The following is a 23,300-nucleotide window of genomic DNA, read 5'->3' on the forward strand; positions in this document are numbered from 1 at the left end:
TACTAAGGAAGAAGGCGAGGGGAAGTTGAAAAGAAAACAGAAACTGAAAGCTTGTTGAGTTTTCCCTTCACAAGCAGCTGAGTTGAGCCATTCGTATGAGAAGCGAACTCCTGGTTTTGATCATTGCATTTCAGGTAATTTTTTAACTAGTCAGACTTTTTAAACGTTTGAAACGATTACCAGTCGGTTCTGTCGGAATAATACAAAATTGCTTCCGATTATAGAAGCATGTGCATACATGTTTCTAAATTATTTTGTTCGTTTTGGGGGATTTTTAGCGCGTTAAGCGACAGTTGTTCTCACATTCTTCAGATAAAACGCAAAGAAAATCGAACGTTTAAAATCGTTTAAAACTTTATTTCAATTTTGTTACAAGAACAACTTGCACATGTATTTCTCTGTACTCAGCTGTTGAACTTTCCAAGTGGTGAGTTGCAAGATATCATACCTAGAAAAGCATTCCTGAGAATGTGTGGGTCATTAGCTGTGAGCTAACTGATGCTGCTTGCTGCCAAGTAGCATCACAAATGGCAAAAATGGTCTTGGCTTCACAATTGTTGTCGCAAAACGTCAATGGGGTACCAGGGCTGCGAGTAATTTTTTTCACTTGAAAGGACATACAGTGTATGTCCTACTAAGAAACCATCTTGGTTGGACAAAACAAAATTGTGGTTGGACAGATTTTTATTAATTGTTGCTGTTAAATGATTTACAATCAAAAAATTGTCCGGACATCATGTCCGACCACACTTGGGATTTCGTCGGACATAAGCAAATTTTGGTCGGCCAATGTCCAACTGTTATTTGCAGCTCTGGGGTACTATTCTTCCCAGTAGACTCTGACAACAAAATTACCTTCACACTAAATATGCCCGTGAGACCTTAAGGATATTACATGGTTACATCAAGGGAAAGAGTTAATGAGAGTTGATGACAGTTTCAACTCTTTCTTTGTAGCTTTTGTGCACTCTCACTGATTCTTGAGTTGAACTTGTCTGATTTTCGGATGGTTCAAGGTCAAGAGTGACTGACCTCAAACTATCTGAGAATTAGGCTAGTTTTAAATCAGCTGTTTAAATGTGTAGTGTGTTATGGAGTTGTGATTGGAGGTTGGTGGATTTCAATCAGGGGAACATGATATTTTGCAACTTGGCAAAACCCAACCAGTGGTTGAGTTTTAAATACCCCTGTATTTTAGAGTAGACATGCTTTTGAGTGACAGAGTAGAACAAAATTCTTCTTAGGCAAGCAAAAAACCTACCATGGTTTTTTCAACTTTTGACATGGGCTAGTTGATGAAAATCCAACACTGCTGGAAAGAGCGTGTCGGATTCAGTAAACTTGCGAAATTACAGAGTGATGTGCTGAAAACTTAAGAAGATATGGGCTGCAGAATTTTGCAGAGGTTTTTGTATGGTGTTGGGGGAGGAAATTCATTTCTGACATGTATCACTCTCAAACTTGGCAAGTCTGGTTATTGTGAGGTGGCCTTTTTAGCAGTGTCAATGGATTTCTGCTTAATGGTCTGTGTCAAAAGTTGCAAAAGGCATGGAAGAGTCTATTAATAGTACTATTGTTATATTGTTATACCAAGTTTTGAATAATTAGATTATTTTGGCTCTAGATTTCCCTAATTAGAACATTGAAAGACACTTGTGATGCAAGAAGTGGTCATAGCTGTAGTCAAATGTCAGAGACACTAGAGCCAGAGAAAGACAACATGGGGCAATGTGAGTTTTGTAATACTGTGGTATAGAGATATTCTTAGCTTCCTATACAAATAGTTGTTTACCTATGTTCATAGCATGGGGAAGAAAGATTGTAAGTCCAGTCAAAAGACTGTCTAAAGTATGTAGACAACAGGGTCTTGAAGCCATCAGTAGAACTTTTACCTTCTGCAGACCAAGGGTGTAAAGAAAATAGATTTTCTAGCTTATTTGCTCATCTGTCAAGTGATGGATAAAATTAACTAGCTTGATAGGGAAATCCACTAGTACCGGCCAGCTATTGGACTGGACTTTCTTTGCATGCTGAGACCAGGGTAAAATGCAGATTGTCTACGGGGGCAAACTCCGCACACCTTTAGTTTTTGTAGTTTTTGTAGTAAGTTTTCTGATTTTTTTTTTCGTTCTCCTGGCAGAGTAACTAACCCCCCGTCACCCCCCCCCTCCCATGTACGGTCCTGAAAATGCAGTGGAGGGTGTAAAAGCCCTGGAGTCCTAAACCCCTTTGGGTCTCTAGAGGCATTTATCCTTTGTACTTTAAATCTGAGTTGTTATACTCTGTAATATGTATGTACAGCTGATAGCGCAGAGAATTTCTTATTTTATCCCAGTATAATCAGCTGTTGTGGAAGGTGCAGCAACCATATTGCTAAGTGCACTAAATTTTACATAAAGTGACCTGGGTTTAAGTTCCAGTACCTCTCTATCCAGGATTATAACCCACCCATTTATTTTTGCGCGCGCCCATTGGACAAAACGCATCATGTGGTACAAAATCGGACGACGGGTATCAGCGAATATACCCCGTCCGATTCGATATCCGTCGCCCGATTTTGTAGGCAAGCACAAAACAAACGAATGAAGTCACCTTATTCAATTCTAACTCTTAATGAAATCACAGAGTTAAAAAATCATGTAAACCAATGCAACTTACATTTGTTTCAACCACAGTTACGCCAGGTTTATTACTTATGTTTTTTCTATAGATTTACTGGCGATAAAGCGCGTTGTGGAAATTAATCGGAGGGTAACAAAATAAATAAACCCCTTTCTGGCTTGCTGGTTTATTGAAGGATAATGCCCTTGGCTGAAAGATTGTCCTCAAAATTTCACAGTTGCCCTCGAAGCTTTGCTTCTCGGCCAACTGTTCATTTTTCGACAATCTTTCAGCCTCGGGCATTATCTTCCAATATACCAGCCGCCTGAAGGGGTTTATTTACTAAGTATACCTGTGGGGGAGGGGTATATAATGTTGGGCGTTATATAACATTTTTAACAGAAAATATAACCCTATCACATACTTTCTATAGAAAATGCTATGGTAGCCCCTTTCACATACCTTTGCAGTAGAAAAGCTGTACCCTTTTCTAAACTTTTCACCTGAGCAATCCCCTAAAATACATTGTGTATTCAGTTGAGTCAACTGTTAGGTGAGCTATAAGAGATATTTTGAAAGACCCTTTTATGTACCTGAATGACACTATTTTCTACCCTTTCCTGTACTTCAGCATGCGAAATCCCTACCCTCTTATATACCTACAGCCTGAAAAAGGTACCCCTCTACGGCAGAACCTCCCTATTTAATCCACTAAAGGGATTACCCCCTGGGAGTGTAAACTGTGATGGTCTAGCAATTTATCCAGGGGGAGTAGCAATACTTCTGGAACAGGTCACTTCACAGTACAGAGAAACCGTGCGATAAGCAATGGCTCTGTGGGCTGCTTTAGCCCAAGCACAATCATCTCCTACCTAAGTTTTTATAGCCTTTAGCTTTGATTTTTGGGAATGTGCCCATCCTTTGAAATCTAAATTTCTCTTAAATGTAAAAATTGTCCTGCCTTGTTGTAATCTTGCTTATTTCGTACATGTGAAAAATGAAGTGAATCATGTCAAGTCTTGAAATAATTTTGCTCTTTGTAGATTTGGGTTTGAAAGATAAGAAATTCCCACAAACTTTGGAAGGATTTGGATACAAGTTCAATGAAGGTTTGTAACAAAAAGCTAAAACTCCCTTAGTCTTATTTTAGCACCACAGCTACATGTATTTGAATTATCTGTTAATAAAGTTCAAGTTGGAAGCCCCCTGGTTATAAACCCAACATCCCTACCCCATGGCCTAATGGTTAGTACAAAATTTGGACTCCTGGTAGGGTACTTTTGATTTGTTCTTCATGTTCTCTCCAAATATTTAAAGCTGAAATTGGTTAAACCTGATAAGAATTAATTTTTGGAGAGTATCTGTAATAGACTTCTTGTAGCATGCCATCCTGGGTTGAGTGCTAATATTCATGAGTCATCTCAGATTTGAACAGACCTAATTAATAACCTTTTCAGCACTGAGTAGCTAGTCGTTGTCACTCAATAGAGTGTTAACAACTTTTTGCTGCTTTTCATTTGTGTTGACCAAATAAAATAAAAAAGTACCGGTATTAGTGGCACTGGAGTATATGTTGTGGTTTAATTTTATATTTGGTTTAAAATTTTTCAAACCAGTTTGAGTTTTATTTTTCATTGTCTTGTATTCATTATCATAATCTGAAACAAAGAGAAATGAAAATCAAACTGGTTTGAAAAATTTTAAACCAAAGATAAAATTAAACCATATACATCATATCAGAATAACCTAGTTGTCAACTATTAGGCAAACTTGCAATCTTATTGGCCATGCAACCCAGTCTAATTTTTGCTAGACTGACCTAGCAGCGTGGGCAAGTAAAGTTGCTGAAATCAGAAACTAAAACTGTAAATTAACCACTTTCCCTGAACTTTTTGTTGAATAGATAGGTGACTTGGTAACGCTAAAATAATTAGATGGCTCACTCTCAGTTTTTAACAGGCTTGCCATCTAATTATTAAATACCGTATGCTAAGGCAGCACATACTGGCATAAGAACCCCAAGTATTAACCATTTATCAGTAATAATATTAACTAATTTAATACTAGTCAGTTATGTAAGATTGGTTTGTTTTTCAATTTCTCTGCAGGTGGTCAGTTGAGAAACATTGAAACTGATGAACCATTTAAATTTGATGTTAAAGAAGGTGATAGGGCTTATAACCAAAAGCATTATGAAGCTCTAGGAGAGGTACATACAACAGCTTACAGTAACTATTCACAGTATATATTGGCAAGCTTAATAGCTGTCATCACATGCTAAGTTAACTACTCCCACCAGGCAAACAAATTCTTGGGAAATTAAGGTTGTCACTTAACTCTCTGTGCGTTCATTCCTTAATTCACTCAGGGGCATTAATGCAAATTGTCAAGGAAATGTAACAAAAAAATGGCAGCTACCTGTGATCGACTCATCATCATCTATGCATTAGTACAACACGGCATCATGACACCAACAGTGCGCCAAGTGTGATGGACTAGCAGGGACTAACTTCTAATAACTTCATAATACAGAAACTGAAAATAAGGCTTTTATATTAAGTGCTGTTCTGATGTGCCCCCTATGGGTAGCCTTTTTATTCGGGGTTTGGTGTGCTACATGTAGATACATGAACAGGTTTGTTTGTGTTCTTACTTAATCCTCATTGTGTGTATCCACATGTAAAGCTGTTTAAAGTTAAAACAAGATGCTAGCACCTGATTGGGTTTGGCTACCATCCTTCATCCCTCCCAGAGTCTGGGTGGGTTTGCTAGCCGAACGCCCCACACCAAACCATCCTCCTTTCTCATCTGGCCTCGGGACTGGTCATGGCGTACCGATAGTAAGGTTGTTGAACATTTCCCTAATAAAAATTGAAATGCTAACCGTTTTGTATGTGTGTCATATTAGGTGATCACTGAGCATGTCTACCAGTTACTGGAGGAAGAAGTCAAACTAAAGAAACATATCATCCCAGTGAGTGCCTTGCTTTCTGATCATAGTATGTGAAAGTCAAGATTATTTAAATTTTATTTTTTTATCTAAATGTGTGATCAAAGCTTTCCCAAGCTCACATTTTAACACAGAGTTATTTTATTACCATCTTTGCTGCAGGTTGATGCAAAAGAAGATGAAAGTACAAATTTCATTTTCATGGGTGATGATGCAATGACAAACGACAAGCTAATGGTTCTTATTCATGGCAGTGGTGTGGTTAGAGCAGGCCAGTGGGCAAGGAGGTATTACATGGTGAATTTAAGGGGTTTTGTAGCACAACCCACTTTGTTTAATATGAATTATATTTATATTATTTTGGGAAGTGCAGTGGCCTAATGGTTAGTGTGTTGGACTACCGGCCAGATTGAGCTGTCTTAGTTCAAGCCCTGGCCAGGGTCATTGTGTTGTGTTCTTGGGCAAGATGCTTTACTCTCACAAAGCCCCTTTCCACCCAGGTGTATAAATGGGTACCCATGAATTTAATGCTGGAGGTAACCTTACCATGGACTTGCATCCTGTCCAGGAGGAGTACAAATAGTCCTTAGCTGGTTGCTTCATGGTACTGAAACCAGTATAAGCTCCAGCCTGATGGTATAGCGAGTGGTAGCAAATTGATAAGAATGTTATCACACGTGTGGATAAGAATGATATTGACACATATGTGATATCATTTTTGATTAATCAGCTTGCAGAGTTTGCCACGTTTCAATGCTAAACGAGCCAAACTAGTTTATCGATATTAAGTTGAAACTTCTTCGGATCTACCTCGGTAATCTACGGAAATTTTCGGAAAAGTTTGGAAAATGTACGGAAACATTCGTACAACCTTCGCACAACATTTTGAAAATCTTCAGAAATCTTCGGAAAATCATTAAAAACATCGTAATTAGTAGTGTAGGTTAATATAATAAACAGAATACCTGCGCTCACTCTTTAGATATTGATTTGAACACTCGAAGATAAATTTCATATCTCCGCACAACCATGTATTATCCTCTATAATTATATTTAATGTTGCATTGTCTATCATTGTGGGGTGTTAATGAAGAAATGGCTTATGATCATTGTTTTCTTTTTAGATTAATTATTAATGATGATTTGAATAGTGGAACGATGTTGCCCTACATAAAGCGAGCTAGCCAGGTTTGGTCTTTGTTTTCATTTGATGTGTGCTTTATTTTCATTCTTTTGATGTAATCACGAGCTGTCTTAGAAAAACAGAACATGACTGGGTGCAGACAACTCCAAGAGAAATAATTAAATTATCACACCAGCTAGGCTAGTGTTAATTCTTTCAGAATTTTGATGTGTTTCTTTTCTTGACTTAAATTTAATAAAAGTGGCAAAATATCATAGACCTAGCCAAAATTAATATAACTCTTTTTAATACCAGGAGGGTTATGGAGTACTTATTACAAATGGCAATGAAAATTATGTAAAGAAAAACAAACAGAGAATATCTATTAGGGTAGGTACCCTTTGTTACCATTTTATTGATAATTTAGTGGTTAATTTAAATACATTGGCCTGATCGATGGTTAGGGCACCAGACTCTGGATTGAGCGGTCCTAGTTCGAGGCCTGGCCGGGGTCATTGTGTTGTGTTCTTGGGCAAGACACTTTACCCTCATAGTGCCTCTCTCCACCCAGGTGTATAAATGCGTACCAACGACATAATGCTGGGGGGGGGGGGGGTTACCCTGCGATGGAATAGCATCCCATTCAGGGGGGAGTAGAAATATTCCTAGCTGCATGCTTCATGCTACCAAAACCGGGATAAGCTCCGTCAGTGTGGGCCGCATGGCTCGTGGCTTCCCCTATTTTGATAGCTAGTTATACTACATGTATATCTTTAAAGATCTTTAATTCTAGATTTTCAAAAGACTGCTAGTAGATCCGTTGAAAAAATTAACTTTGTTTTATGAGGGTAACACATTACACCCTTACAACTGACAAATCCTGTGAGAACCTGAAGAAAACTCCTCAGAGCAAGGATGGGAACCAGCAATAAATGCAAGCCACATGACGCGGGGTCCAGGACTTGAACCTTGGGCCACATTGGTGGGAGGGGAGCATGCACTACTCTCACCACTGTGCCATCCTGCACCTCCAAAGATAAGGATCTTTTATGGATACTTGGAATAAAAATACTTTAAAGATATCAAAGATCTTAGTAAATATCCTGCAAAGATTTTTCCAAGGATCACTCAAGATCATCAAGGATTACATGAAGATTTTACCGGGATTATAAAAAATCTTTTTGAGAGATCATGTTAGATCCTTGAGCAGCCTTGCTGAGACCTGACAGGGACGGGCACCACGTAGATCACCATGCATGTAGTTCCTGCAGATTGTCAGAATCAAGGATCCTTCACCACCCTAGTAAATTGAGAGTACTTGCATTGCTAAGCTGGAAGTGTGCAGTCTGCCAGCTACCCTGACTTTTTCCCAGACCCTGTGAGCAAGTGGCGGCTTTTAAATATTATTGTGCCATTATTCTCATAGTCAGAATAACTTAATAGGAAAATAGTGACGATCAGCATTTCATCCTTATCATCAACATTAATGTTTCATCCATTTCGGCATATTGACTTTCTCTTTTTTCCTTTCAAGGGTAGTGAATCCCCAGAGAAGCACTTTGTTTATGTGTGGGATAACTTTATTTCCAAAGCTGCAGCTCAAACAATAGTTGTTGTGGCTCACAGTTATGGAGGAATTGTCATTGTGGAAGGGGTAAATTATACATTTTTAATGCATGGTACCATTTTCAAGATCGACATGATGACAAAACTGTACCATATGAAGGGGTGTTGAATGGTTAATGCAAGACTTTGCGAAACGGCGAGACTGATATCTTTACTGCGAGCCCGAGACCCTTTTAGTGTTGCCAAATGGAGACTCTGAGAAGTTGTCAGAAAAATTCAAGACGACGAGACCCCTGAAATTTGGCTGAAATTTTGCGAGACATGCATTTTTTGAGGGACCATTCACCACCCCTATATGACACAACAACAACTTTATAAAAAAAAACAACCTGCATAGCTTGTGGTTTTGTTGATACAATGGAAAAAAGGTAAAAACAAGCCAGCTCGCCACCAAAGGAATCAAACTCGCTCCTCCCTATTCCTTATATTTGCCCAGTTTTGCCTTGTGTTTTGCTATGAAAAAATTTTTACATGTAAAACTACTTAACCTCTCTTGTGCAACCAAAAGAAGATTTCTAAATAACTGCATTCAATTACTGAATCTATTTCTTTATTTCAGCTACAAAATTGCAAAGGCATCATGGATAGAATAAAAGCTGTTGCATTTACTGACTCTGTACACAGTCTTGCACACCAGAGGGCTGACAAGAAACTTCTGCGTTGGATGAAAAAGGTGAAACAACCTCACAACACACAGGGCTGCAAATAACAGTCGGTCATCGGACATTAGCCGACCAAAATTTGCTCATGTCCGACGAAATCCCTTGTGTGGTTGGCCATAATGTCCGGACAATTTTTTTATCATAAATCAAAAAACAACAACGATGAATAAAAATATGCCTGACCACAATTTCATTTTGTCCGACCAAGATAGTGTCTTAGTAGGACATATGTCCTTTCAAGTGAAATAAATTATTTGCAGCCATGAACAAGGCAAACCACAATGTTGAGACCACCTTAGTAGCAATATGTAAACTACTTTTACTGCATTTTAACTTGTTTCATTTCTTTCACTGTTTGTAGAATTCACGTAACTGGGTTTCATCAGACTTTCCTTTGGATTCTCCTGTTAGGTCTTTGTTCAAAGGAGCCGACTGTGAAATGGTGTCAGCGGGTAAGAAAACAAACTCAGAACCACAAAGAAAAAAATCAGAGGTTCTGTAGCTTGAAGTAACATGTAATATTGGATTGGATGCTGAAACTTTATGGGTAATTACCCCTAGGCTGCAATGCAGGCGTTTTTGATTGGCCAGCATATTTGGTCTTAGAGTCGCAAATGTAGAAGTTTGAATCCAAGATGGTGCTTGCCCAATCAAAATGCACTGAATTCCATGAATGTTGTTTAACTGAATATTTTACTCTTTATAGGCACAACAAAGCATGAGCTCACTTCACATGTTGCTTTTGATTCAATCTTCAAGTTCTTTGAAGAGAAACTCAACCAGAAAGAGACTTCTGAAAATAAATCAGATGAATCCGACAGTACAATGGACACTTCTGAAAATCTGGCTGAGGCGTCCAAAAATCAGGAAGAAGACTCTGAAAACCAGGGAGATACCTCTAATAACAGGGCTGATTCTTCCCAGAGCCAGGAGGGTGACTCTGAAAACCAGGCAATTGCCAACAAGGCTGGTTCCTCCCAGAACCAGGAGCATTCCCCTCAAAACCAAGCAGATGACTCTAATAACAAGGCAGAGTCCTCCCAAAGCCAGGAGGATTTTTCTGAAAACCAACCAGACGACTCTCAAATGGAAACTGATTCTTAGAAGGAATGTTCTAAGATGTTGTAGAACAGAAAATAACAGGGTGTACCAGAAAAATTAAGTGGATTGAAAATTCAGTCCTCTCTCTTTTTTCCCCTTTACTGCTGGTACAGTATTAGAACTTCAGTGAAACAGAAATGTGTGTGTTGAGAGTACTTTTCCTGATTTTCCTTGCACCAAGATTTCCACACAAGCCATAAGTTATTAAAACCAAAACTCTTTGTTGATATAAAGAAAAAGGGATTTATAGCACTGGAAAAATGGTACAACCAGGGGCAAATTTTGTTTTGCACAATTTCTGATGCAGATCTGAATCATGTGGAGTAAGTTAGTTTGAGGTTTCAGAAGTGACTATTATTATTGCTAAAACTGACAAAAATAATATTATCATTGCTGCCTCTTTTTCACATCAGTGATTAAAAATGAAAACAAGGCCTTACCCTACATCACTTTTTTTTACCAAATTCTGAAATGATCTTGAGTGGTCAGGAGAAGATTGTGCAGTCATGTGTCTCACAAAACTTGGAAAGTCCTCTGGACCATAAGTTCTTTATGTGTTCCATCTGGTACATGTACCTTCATTATATATATAAAGAGTATTGTCTTGATCAACTATTTCATTCAAAACAGATAGATACCGGTCTTTTAGTGAACTTTGAGTGGTTTTGTATAGCTCTGATCGATGATTTCTAGTAGTAGGCACGGTGGCCTAATGGTTAGTGCAATGGACTGGATCGAGCGGTCTCAGTGTTCGAGCCATGGCCGGGGTCACTGTGTTGTGTCCAATGGGCAAAACTCTTACTCTGCCTCTCTCCACCCAGGTGTTTAAATGGGTATAAGCAAATGTAATGCTGGGGGTAGCCCTGCAGTGGACTAGCATCCCAGCGGGGGGGGGGGGGGGGATGGAAATACTCCTAGTTGCTTTATGCTACAAAAGCCTGGGTAAGCTCCAGCCTGATGGGCCACAACGAGGCTCAAAAGCAGTGGTTATCTTACCTTACCTGATCAATAATACTTGTCTGGCTTTATATGGCCATTGTATTAGCAAAGGTATTTATTTGACTCCTTTAATTTGTAACTCCTGAAATAATCTACATATAAATACAATGGAATCCTGATTTCTCAAACATTTGATTTCTGAAACCTTAACTCATGGCAAGCCAAAATTGGTTTTCCTTCCTTCAGTTAGCAATTCATTTTTATGTCCATTGTTGAACTTCCTTATTTCTTAAACTAATTTTTGTTTCCCTTGGAGGCTTGAGAAAATGGGATTCCACCATATATGAATAGGGCCATCAAATTTTGTAGTCAATAAAAATATTGTTGCCTAACATAAATCATCCTAAATGTACTCCGAATTTGAATTTCAACCTCTGACCATGCATTTACCAGTGCATAGACAGTGAAGGCACAGCCAGTCAAATTCACCCATTTTGCAATAGACCATGCCATGGTCATATGATTTGCACTAAATAAAATTTGCCAATTTGTGTAAATAATGAATCTAATGAGATATGCTATCAAAACTCTGATTAAAGTAGGCATGTAATGCATGCAGAGCCCGGGGTGGGTACTTGACCTAAGTTTAGGTATAGGGGTGCCGCTGGGGGTTTGAAACCCTGACCCTGTTCAGGACAATAAAAACTTAAAATACCTACCCTGTGTAGGACAACACCCCCTATTTTAAGACCCTATTTAGGACAAAGGACAGCCGTATGCAATGTTTGATGCATTGAAATGCAAAAACACCGATCCCACCAAATAAAATAATGCTTTTTATTAAAGCGAAAGCGAAAACAATGTAAATACATGGACGACAGTCTTGCATCCATACCCTGTCTAGGACAGCTTCAGACCCTGTTTAGGACAGAGGAGCTTGAAATTATATACCCTGTTCAGGACCGGAGGAGTCAAAAACCATACCCTATCCAGCGGCACGTCCCCGTATAGGCCATATAGGGGAGTGCCCCCCCGGGATGCAGAGTGTATATCTTCATAGCATTTTGCACATGCATGATGCTATTATTAAGGAGGCACCTCTGATTATTACTGACCACCATGATTACACTAAATGTGACCGTAATAAAAGATAAGAAAGTAATTCCATTTCATCATAATGGATGGTATTTATATTGTTGTAACTATTTTTAACAAGTTTCCCCTGATTCAGTGGGTTCATCAATTATGAGTGGAATGATGCTGACTCAAAAGGTTAAATACACACACAGCCCTGCTGTGCTTTGTTCTCATTGTTTTACTTCTGATTTGAAACAAATTCTTATTGTTTTTGTTTGGATGACAGAGAAAATTTCACAATCATGCAGTTGCACATGTATGCAGATCCATTGTTTGTTTGGCTGGCTATCCTGCCAAACAACTAACCTTTGGGTCAAATGGTTTACATTTTATCATTTTTGTGGTAAGTGTTAGACAAAACACCATAGTTTTGGTTTTCCATGCAACACAATGTTGACAGTTGTACAAATTGAAACATGAAAATCTTTATGTACTCTTTTCCAATATTTCAACCCTTTTAACACCACCCTTTAGTTGGTTATTATGTATATACCCTGTAACCATGAGCAAAGCAATAATCCAATTTTGGGAAAGCAAAGTTGATCAAAACTACACTGATAAGTTGTCTTGAGGAAAAACATTTTCGACACCTCCTCCCCCAGACAGCAAGGTTTGGAAAATTCTTTCAGACTGGCTTTTTCACTCACTTTGCCAGTGTGCCTGGCTTGTTGACCTTCCAAATTGTTAGATCTTTGCTTTGCCTCCAGTCAGTAACATAGAAGCGGTTTGTTCACAAAACCCAAGGACAAGAGGCTGCAGTTTACTGACACCCAATGTGCCGAGTAAATCTCTTTATTGGTTCCTTTTTTACAACAATAATCTCTCACAAAATAATTACATTTTTATAATTTCCATTCATTTTAAACTTTGCAATATATCATTTGATGAATTTTTTGTCAGTAAAAATATCAAGATAAAATTCCCACACTACAAATGTCAAAACTATCTACTTAGTGCAATTTCACGCGAGCTCAGAGCCATATATTTGTAAGTATTCTTTTTGTTACTCAATACATATTAATAGCCAGAGCTGATTTGTTATATTATTCCAAACCGGTTGTTATGTGGAAGACTAACTACATTGTTGTATCGAATATAGCATTCATGAAAAGCAGGCCAGAATCTAGTTTTAATGAAAAAAAAATAATAGTAATGTCATAATTGCTAATATTATACTTGGGATAGTTAAGATTTGTGTAACAAGGAACAGTAATTATTATTTTAGTACATAATGCAAAGGATTGTGAATACCAGCTTTTCTGTAAAAAGGAAGCATGTTCAATTACCACTCTAAATCAGTCCTTCAGATATTCACTTACAAAGATAAAGCACTTCTCAAACAAAGAAAAGATAAGAAATTATCCCTAAAAAAAGAAAACGGAGCAGCGCTGTGTTTACAAATCACAAAAAAAACACAGGTTTATCCAAAATTAGTCTTTTCCTAAAAAAACTTGAGTGACCCTTAAAGTTTTTGAAAGAAAAATATAAGATCTCTTTTAGCGAAAATAAAAAGTCCTCAAATCCACTTGAGGAGAGATCTAATATATATTGACCACATATCTTGCAAGGATCTCTATAGCAACCTGCTAAATTTAGTCACATTTTGTCACTTCCAGATCAGACAAATGAATACTGAAATATTGTTTGAATTTGCATATTATTTAAAAATTGTCCCATGATTAGATCGCTATTTTATTGACACTTTTCTCATAAGTCAATCTGCTCCAATGTTATGGATCAGAGGGACGTGATGGCACAATGGTTCTAGGACTTAACTCCATTTTGTGGAGTTCAGATATGTTAGAAATAAATATCATTTAGAGCCTCTCATGTGCATACACCAATAAGGTTAACTCTAATTCTTTCTAAATATTGCTTGACAACTATTTCATAGAGAATGTAATAATTTAGCTAAGCCCAATTAAATACCCATAATTTTGACAAAATATATTTTCCAAACATTGAGTTTATAAATTCTTAGAGCTCCATACCCCTAGGAATGCCAACGGGGACAGGGGCGGGGAATTTGTTTCCATACAAACAAATTGGGGGTGAATGATTACCTCTAAAAAATAGCTCTTCACCTCTATTTTCTTTTAGCATGGCTTAGCAGAGCTTTAATGATAGCTGTTTCAACAAATAAATTAAGCTAAACCAAAAGTTTAAACTATCTTATTTCTATTGATGTTATGTAATATTGCTTTGGTAATGTCACTACACAAAACTTGTGGATTCCGTAGTCGGAATGACAGTGGTATTTCCATGTCCATGTGGGTGCACGCTAGGACTTTTGTGTTCCAAAACATTAGCGTAATACAAAAGTGCGGTGACAACAGAGTAACCTACGACCATAGATAGCACCTTGAGAAGGCGGTGACCATGTTCTGCAAGCTCCCGCTGGAAGATTTCAAAGAAAGTCACAAACAAAAATGTCCCATTTGCAATTCCTTGTAAAATCCCCGAAGAAAAACTGCTTGAAAGTTCAGATGAGTTGCGTAGCACCGCTATACCGACTGCTATGCCGATCGGACCCATTATGGAGAAGAGGAGGGCTGATTTAACAACCGTTTTCGTTTCCATTTCGTGTTGCACCAAGTTTACACTAAGTGAAAATGCAATTATCGATTTGTGGATGACTATAGCTCCTGCGATCTGTGCCAGACGATCGACGTCTGTGATTAGACCAAGAGCTAGTCCTTCAAATACTGAGTGCATTGATAAGGCAACGATCAAAATGTAAACCCTCAGGCTTGATTCGCCTGGCTTGTTTTTCTTGCGCTTTTGAGGACGAAAAGAGCTGCTTGAAGAGGAATAAAACCCTTCTTCGCCGGCCTCGCGTTGTATTTCACCCAGAAGTGGCTCGTGATGACTGTGGCTCCCGTGTGATCCGTGCAGCAACGAAGAATCGTGGAACGTGTGCACGATCTGTTCTATAGTCAAAACGAGAAAGAACCCCATACATGTTGTGAACTCTGCTACGGGGAAAACCGTATGAATGCCGGCCAGATTAAAAGCTTGTTGATATTTATCTCTGATCATGGGCAGCAAATCTAGCAAACATGTTGCAAAAAACACTCCTCCAGCAAAACAGTTGCAGTAGCTGAGGATTCGTTGCCTTGCGTTGCCCGGCACTCCTCCGGGACGAATTTTCAGTGGTAGAAGACCAACGAAGAGCGTGAGTAAAAACAAAATGGCGATAGCGATCCCTTTGATGCCCTCATGCCTCATCTTGATTGCGTGAAATCCTGATAAATCTTGCAATACTAAATAGCTTTTACTGAGGACGAAGGAAGAAGGAAACTTCTGACTTTGAGTTGATGTCTCGTGATGTATACGTGGTGGAAGTAAAATATATATATGTAAGCTTGTGTGTGTTGACAATGATGAGTACAGCAGTTTTAAATTGTGTTTGCAAAATGATGTAAATCAGGCGAAAAAGCAGCCAATCACAATCGAGTATGTAGCAATCACGAGAATATGACGCAATTTCACTCATGTTCGCTCGACACGTTTACAGCATTTTGCAATGAGGTTGCAAATTCCTGTGGAGCGAGGATGGCCTTGTAAGTTATTTGTACACGACAGGAAATAAAATATAATCAGAACACTGCGGTCAAGTTATTTTGAAAATCAAACAAAAGTTTTTTGTGGATTCATGCTTTCAGGAAGTCCGTGACGGTAGCTGCATTATTTACGCTGAAACACGCTATAGAGACGTGCAGAAGTTGAAAGATTTGTGGTATTAGCCATCAGCCTCAGAAAATTCCTTTTTTACCTATTTGCAAATTATACAAGTTGTGTAGCTACCTCAGCCTTTCTGATGCCGTTGTAAGAAACTAAAACTCGTGAGTAGAAAGTAAAATTTTTCGCTGCAGCCGGGGTACCATATCATTTGCTCTATTTAAAATTTTCCACTTTCTTATTATTGTCTCGCTGCGCATTATTCCGGGTAGCTTTTATGGTATGTAAGTTGTTGGGACTAAGTTTCTGTGGCGAGAAACTCTGCTGGATAACTGATTACGTAATTCACCCGGAGAGGTCTTGTGGTGTTCACAGTATCGAAGTAAAAATTGCTCAATATCATTCTCCGAGTATAAATTTAGCGCTCAGTGCTCAAATTGAAAAACAGCCTTACTTGACAATATTGTTCAATAACTTTATATAGCAGTCTTTTTAAATAGCGTTTAAATTTAAACTGATGATTTTACGCATTTGACTGAAGTGCATCTCTGGCTCGGGGTGAAGGACTCCCATATAAAAGAGACGGGATGTCGTTGTCTCGCCGAGGGGCGTAGATTATGAATTTTGGCCTCACTTAGGGAGGGACCATTGTTTTCTTGGAGGGGGTATTAAAAATTTTTCTTTGCAAACTTTTGTTTTAGTTTATGCACCTCTGCAAACATCTTTTTTCGCGAAATGCGAACTATTTTTTTTGTTATACGGATCGTGTTTGCAAACAGTTCATTTTGTCTTTCTTGGCCCTGCAAACAACTTTTTCAATATTTTTACAACCCCCCCCCCCTCCCCCCTTCAAAAAATAATGGTCTGTCCCTTAGGGCGTTCAGGACAGAACCCCAATATTTTTAATTTTTTAGCTTAAAGGTTGCGATTGCCGAAAAAACAAAAAACGCCGTAATACTGTGTTGGCAAAATCACGAAAACGACGCGATAAGGATTGAAAACGGTATCTTTCAGGGGTCAAAAAACTTAAGCCACATCCATATTTGTCTCCTTTAGGCGGGGTTTAATTATATCGCTTTCCTTTCCCCCGCGCGCGCGCCCCGGGGATGGGTCTGTCCGGCGCGGGCCCAGGGTTTCTGGTTGTAAAAGGGTTTATCAATTTTTTCGACGAGAAAGTAATGATAATCTACATGCCGATTTGTGGATAAGTTTTTATGTTTATTAGAATGTCTTGTTTCTTTAGGATCACTTTTTCAGACCCAAGTTTGGCAATTATAAGTTCCGATAGCATGTTTATATATACGGAGCTTTTTTCGGCAAAACTTGAGTTTGTTTGGCCTCACAGTCAAATTGGGGTGGTTTCCCAGATTCGAAAAGTGACATTCTTCACATCTCATGATGTCAAATCGGTGGCTAAGTTCTCCGAAGTACTGAAAAATTCCGGGGGGGGGGTACTCCCTATAATGGCCTATACGGGGAGGCTCCGCCCGAAGGGGGTACCTTTTTCAGGCTTCAGGTATATAAAAGGGTAGGGATTTCACGAGTTTAAGTATATGAAAGGGTATGGAAATCTGTCATTTGGCTATTTAAAAGGGCCTTTAATTAAAAAATTTCGAATAGACGCAATTTATGGCTGTATTATTTTAATTTATTAAGCGCTACATAAAAATGACAAGAAACGTCCTATTTTAAGTCCACGCCATGTCTCTTAGGTATATGAAAAGGGTACCTTTTTTCAGTTAAAGGTATACGAAAGGGGTACAATTTCTGTCAAAAATGGTATATAAAAGGGTAAGGGGTTAGAACTTGGGGCGGAGCCTCCCCGTATAAAACTTTTTTGAGTACCCCCCCCCCCCCGGGTGAAAAATAGCACGAAGCACACACGAGCACTCACGAAGGCGGTCGAATAACATCGTAATCCGTTCGGAAATTCTCGGGTAAATGGTCGGGCAAGGTCGAGGGAGTCCACGGAAATGCCATTTTGAAACGCATTTTGTAACTTTATTACTAAACATCATCTTCATGTTATATCGGTTCGAGTAAGAAAAACACAAATTCAGTTTGTTTGTGAGTCACGAGCAAAGGACGTGAATATGTTTACAAACTTTTCAAATCTGGAGAAGACATGATAACCTGTTTAAACAAAGATGACAGTTTGGGACGGTTGCGCTGAAAAGGAATCACTGCTTTTTTCCTCCTCGTCACGTTTCCTTGTTCTGAAAACGTTTTCGTGATTGCTGGCACGCAAAACAGAGCCAGGCATACCTGAAAAACAAAAACAAAAAATCTAACGACGTTTACCGAAGAGAAACGTGAATAATTTTTCTGTCACTGACAAGGATGTTTTTCGAGGACAAATGTGGTCAATAAGAACCCGGGATAAGAATGAGAGTCCCATGTGCGCAATTGGCTTCCGGCTTATTCTAAATGGTTTCCTTTTACATCGAAGAGTATTCCTAGAAATGAGTCCAACTGAGTAAAATATACAGGATGTCCCAGTGATTTCACGACCGAAGAAAATGTGTAGACATTATGAGAGAGCTAGTGAGGGACAAGAAAATAAGTACTGCCTAGGCAAGTTATTTATTGTTTTGCTTTTTTTGCTAGCCATTTACTACTATCAGTATTAATCAAAGTCTCTTCGAGATATCGACGTTTTTGCATGAAGTACGAGTCGAAGGTTTATCCTGTGCATTGTTCTTCGAACTTATCATTACAGTTTCTTTGTAGTTTAGTTTAACAATTTCCTATCTTCGCGGAGGAAATGCAGCCATATAATTTTCAGGGTCGGCCAGGGTTTTTGGGTATACGTATACGGTATACAGGGCAATTTTAAATTGGGTATACAGTATTTTACGCTAAAATTGGGCCTTTGTGGGTATTAAGTATACTGCGATTTCCCAAATTTTGGTATTTTGAATGATTTTGGGGAAAAAATTTGGGTATACTGGGAACAGGTTTTTCAGGTATATTGGTATACCACTTACCCCCCTGGCCGACCCCGAATTTTGTCAAAAATGGCTCGTCCGCGCCAGGTATTTATACACATATTCCTTAACATTACACAAATAAACAGTGCAAATTTCACCGAGATCTGACAATTCTATACTTAAAAATTGCAAGGACCTTTCGAGGCAGTCGATTACGGCAGCGAAATTAGCAAATGAAACAGCAAAATATGCGTTTGACGCTTTGTTTTTGTCACTTTGTGACGCCATATCTGAATTGTTATAGGTAGACCGCTGTTCAATGTGTTCAAGGCCGTAGCGTAACGATTGCTCCACAAAAAAGCACAAAAAATACAGATATTTCCGACTACTGTCGGAGAAAACTGGCTCAAAAATGGCTTGTCCGCGCCGGGTATTTATACACATATTCCTTAACATTACACAAATAAACAGTGCAAATTTCACCGAGATCTGACAATTCTATACTTTAAAATTGCAAGGACCTTTCAAGGCAGTCGATTACGGCAGTGAAATTAGCAAATGAAACAGCAAAATATAATTGCAGCGTAAACAAATCGTTACACTCAAGCTGCGTTTTGTCTAGGCTCTTTGAGGGTCGGATATCAAGACCCAGGATTAAACAAAAGCCATATATACAGTGAATGCTTTCGAATTATATTTGAAGATGAAATAAGAAAGAATTTTGCTGTCTTTGACTGAAATTCCACTCGAACTGCGTAGATACGATCGCATGTTGTAAAGCCGATTCATGCAACATTGCTGTCATTTCCTGTCAACGCGAGGTCACGTCCCTAACGACCTAGGCTGATGACGAAATAGAGTTGCGCTTGCATGTAGCGACCAAATTTGGCCTAATTTTTAACCGCTCCTAAGCTAAAAGAAGCCCCCATCTCTTGCATTTGTTTTAACTTCAATAATATCTTTGAAAAGAGCGAGTTTTTTGGTATGGTTTATTTTTGACGTTTGTAATTTTTAAACGATGTAAGTGCTAGTAATTATTTATTCGTGTTTTAGTTACGCAATCCATTGTTTGTGCGACGCTTTTTATAGATCGCCTTTCAGACACACGTGCGTTGAGATAAGAAAGCTGACATGTCACTTTTAAAATTGTTATATAACGTTTGTAAATGTGACAAGTCACGTTTTTTTCACGAGATCGCAAGTGATCACCCACAGCGGAAAGTAATCCCTTGAGAAATTAAAACAGTCCCTTGAGAAATTAAAAAAGTCCCTTGAGAGTTTACAAATATGTGGTTCCAAATTTTGTCCACTAACCCCTATTCTACGTTTTTAGCTTGTAAACAAGCAAAAACGTCGAAAAAAGGGGTAACATGCCACAATAAACTGTGCAGAAGAGCGAAATAAGAATGAGGAATACTTGTGTATGTGCACGTGTGTGTATGTTTTAGTACAGCAGTTTCAGTTGGTGTTTGCTGAATAATGCAAAACGGGCGAAAAATCAGCCAATCAAAATCGAGTGTGTAGCAATCACGAAAAAATGACGCAATTTCACTCGACACTTTTACAGTATTTTGTAATGAGCTTGTAAATTCCTGTGGAGCGAGGATAACTAACTTATTAGTAATCGTGTTTTGTATTCGACAGTTAATGAAAATACAATCAAAAATTGCTGGCTGAATCAAAGATCATATGTTACAATTTCCAGTGAAAAGGGGTTGGGTTATAGGTTACTCTCAAGAAAATCAAAAGGATTCAGAAAACTGCAGTCAGGTTATTTTAAAAGGGGGTCTTGAAAAGCAAGCAAACGGAAGTTTTTTAAAGTGGATTCATACTTTGAGGAACTACGTGAGTTTACAGCGTTATTTACGCTGAAACAAACTATGTGAACGTGCAGACGTTGAGTGGGTTTTTTGGCAGCACATTGTTAAGTCAGCCTCGAGATCAAAAGAAAATTCCTTCTTCACGTATTTGCAGATTATACAAGTTGTGTAGCTACCTCGGCATAGCCTTTTGATACCGTTGTAGAAAATTAAAACTCGAGAGCAGAAAGAAATCTTTATCGTCCTGTATCCTCTTATCTTGAAAACTAGTGCTAATGCTAATTTAAGTGATTTTTTTCCGGGTCGGGGAAACCCCTAATATCCCATTGACGCGTGACGAGAATATCGTACTATTTGTTCCATTTAAAATTTTCAGCTTTCTTGTTCTTGTCTCGCTACATATTTTCTCAGGTACCTTTTATGGTCCTTTTAAATGTGTTAAAGCCGCATAGAAGACAGGAGCTAGTTTTTTATCTGCTGGTTAATTTGAGTCACTATCCCAAAAATTGATTTCAGTAGACGAGTAAGCCCCACCATTACCTTTAAAGGGAGTTCCCCCGTCTTTGTGCCTTGCGGGGCAGTAATTTCCGCCGGGGATTCCCTTCTCTTCCCGTCTTCCCGAGCAAAAAGGACAGGGAATACCTGTCTCGCATGCAGCAGTATTTTGTTCATTACCGAATACCCCCTTCCAATTGTAATGGTTTGGTTTCCTTTACGGTTTATAATCATGCCTGATACCTCGTGATGTTGCTGTTCCCAAATCTCAAAAAGGATAATTACTTATCGTTACTTATTTTCGCGGGACTTTATTTTCGCAATTTTCACGGTTTTCAAAAAATGCGAAATTAAAGACCCGCAAAAAAAATTTTAACGTTTTTTATTGTATTTTTATGTTTTTTTTTCTCGAAATTCAACCTATGTTTTGTTATACATATCGTGTTTGCAAACAATTTATTTTGTCTTTCTAAGTCCTTCAAACCATTTTTTTTTTCAATATTTTTCATACCCCCTCCAAAAAATAATGGTCCGTCCCTAAGTAACAATAAGGCAGTTAATTTTAAGAGCATGAAAGTTCCTGTGGCGAGAAATAATATCCAACAGAGTTAAACTGTGCAGAAACAGTAGGCATATACTATTTACGTAATCTGCCCGAAGAAGTGCTCACATGGTGTTCACAGTATCAAAACGTGTTCACGCCCAGGCTGGTTCACGCCTAGATGTGTAGATGTAGATGTGTCGGCTTTAGTAACAATTTCACCATACCATTCTGCGAGTAATTTACAGGGCCGTAACCAGACCTTTGCCATAGACGAGGCAAGATCTTGCTAGTGGGTTCTGGGGGCATGCCCTTCAGAAAATTTTGAAATCTAGAAGCTATGAATCTCTTTCAGAGACATTTTTCATGAGGTATTTCTTGAAAAAAATCAATCTTGTTCAACTGGGGGTTATTTTGCCAACAAAACGTATTTTGTTTTTAATTTCGGGTAAAAATTTAGACGAGGCAAGTGCCTCGTCTTGCCTCTTGCTAGTTACGGCCCTGATTTACCGCTCATTGCTCGAATTCATGCAAAATATTGCATGTAAAACAGCATTACATGAAAATATTGTTCAATAACTTTATATAACAGTCTTTTAGCCTAACAGTTATTTAAATTTTAAACTGATTTTACATTTAAAAAAATTTGGTGACTGGAGTGTATCTAAGACTGTACCAAGTTTTAATTGATTCATGTCGTGTTTCATTTGGACTTTTTTTTACCCACTTTTGGAAAGATTCAATTGATATCATGTTATACGAGCTTTTTTTTTTACTAATTTCCAGAAACAATTTGTTTGGCCTCATAGAGCGGCTGCCCAGACTCGAACTCGCTGACATTTCAGTGGTGGATCCAGACCTTCAACTAAGGAGTGGGCCCTTTATTGTGTATGCACCCGTTAAAATGGGAGGCACGGTGGCCTTATGGTTAGCACGCTGGACTCCAGATCGAGCAGTCCAGGTTCGAGCCCTGGCCGGGGTCACTGTGTTGTGTTCTTGGGCAAGATGCTTTACTCTCACAGTGCCTCTCTCCACCCAGGTGTATAAATGGGTACCGGCGGCGATGGTCTAGCATCCCGTATATTCTCTATTTTCCAATTGCCCATAATGCACTTTGTTTGCCCCCCAAATTTTGCATAAACTATTGTTTTGGAAATATGCAGTCCTCCCAAGAGAATTTGAAAACAATAGTTTATGCAAAATTTGGGGGGCAAACAAAGTGTATTATGGGCAATTGGAAAATAGAGAATGGGATGCTAGACCATCGCAGGGCTACCTCCCAGCATTATGTCGCCGGTACCCATTTATACACCTGGGTGGAGAGAGGCACTGTGAGAGTAAAGTGTCTTGCCCAAGAACACAACACAATGACCCCGGCCAGGGCTCGAACCTGGACTGCTCGATCTGGAGTCCAGCGTGCTGCATGCAGTGGGGAGAAGCAACACTCCTAGTCGCTTCTTGCTACTGAAACCAGGATAAGCTCCGGCCTGATGGGCAACTAGTCGCAGACTTTACCTAACAACACCCGTTAATTTTTTTTAGCTAGGGTAGTCAGTAAAAAAATGTCTTTTACCAAAGATAAGGAGGAGGGCCTTAGCCCCCGGGCTCCTCCTCTAGATCCGCAACTGCATTTTTCACATCTTATGATATCAATTGCGAATATCGGTGGCGTAGTTCTCCGAAGCATGCACTGA

At 38.8% G+C, this 23,300-nt stretch overlaps 2 protein-coding genes across 3 annotated transcripts; one reads left to right on the forward strand and one right to left on the reverse strand.

Moving 5' to 3' along the window:
* The first annotated feature begins 10 nt into the window (after positions 1 to 10).
* LOC144660685 (cotranscriptional regulator ARB2A homolog) lies at positions 11 to 12,312 on the forward strand. 2 transcript variants are annotated; one of them, XR_013572134.1, is made up of 13 exons: positions 11 to 134; positions 1,625 to 1,730; positions 3,645 to 3,710; positions 4,710 to 4,810; positions 5,510 to 5,575; positions 5,714 to 5,838; positions 6,676 to 6,739; positions 6,990 to 7,064; positions 8,209 to 8,328; positions 8,860 to 8,973; positions 9,324 to 9,414; positions 9,669 to 11,005; positions 11,036 to 12,312. XR_013572134.1 is itself a non-coding variant. In XM_078521392.1 (12 exons), the coding sequence occupies exons 1-12, from the start codon at positions 96 to 98 to the stop codon at positions 10,064 to 10,066; spliced, it is 1,365 nt and encodes a 454-aa protein (XP_078377518.1). In that variant the 5' UTR covers positions 11 to 95; the 3' UTR covers positions 10,067 to 12,312. The 2 variants fall into 2 exon arrangements, 1 of the variants encoding a protein (XP_078377518.1); XM_078521392.1 differs by having other exon boundaries at positions 9,669 to 12,312.
* A 139-nt stretch (positions 12,313 to 12,451) lies between these two features.
* Positions 12,452 to 15,511, reverse strand: LOC144660790 (zinc transporter ZIP3-like). The gene has a single exon (XM_078521518.1). It carries the CDS (start codon positions 15,365 to 15,367, stop codon positions 14,354 to 14,356), a length of 1,014 nt encoding a protein of 337 aa, XP_078377644.1. The 5' UTR covers positions 15,368 to 15,511; the 3' UTR covers positions 12,452 to 14,353.
* Between the last annotated feature and the right edge of the window lie 7,789 nt (positions 15,512 to 23,300).

Source organism: Oculina patagonica, chromosome 1, assembly GCF_052425735.1.
Source record: "Oculina patagonica isolate OP01 chromosome 1, crgOcupat, whole genome shotgun sequence".
Lineage (NCBI taxonomy): Eukaryota > Metazoa > Cnidaria > Anthozoa > Scleractinia > Oculinidae > Oculina > Oculina patagonica.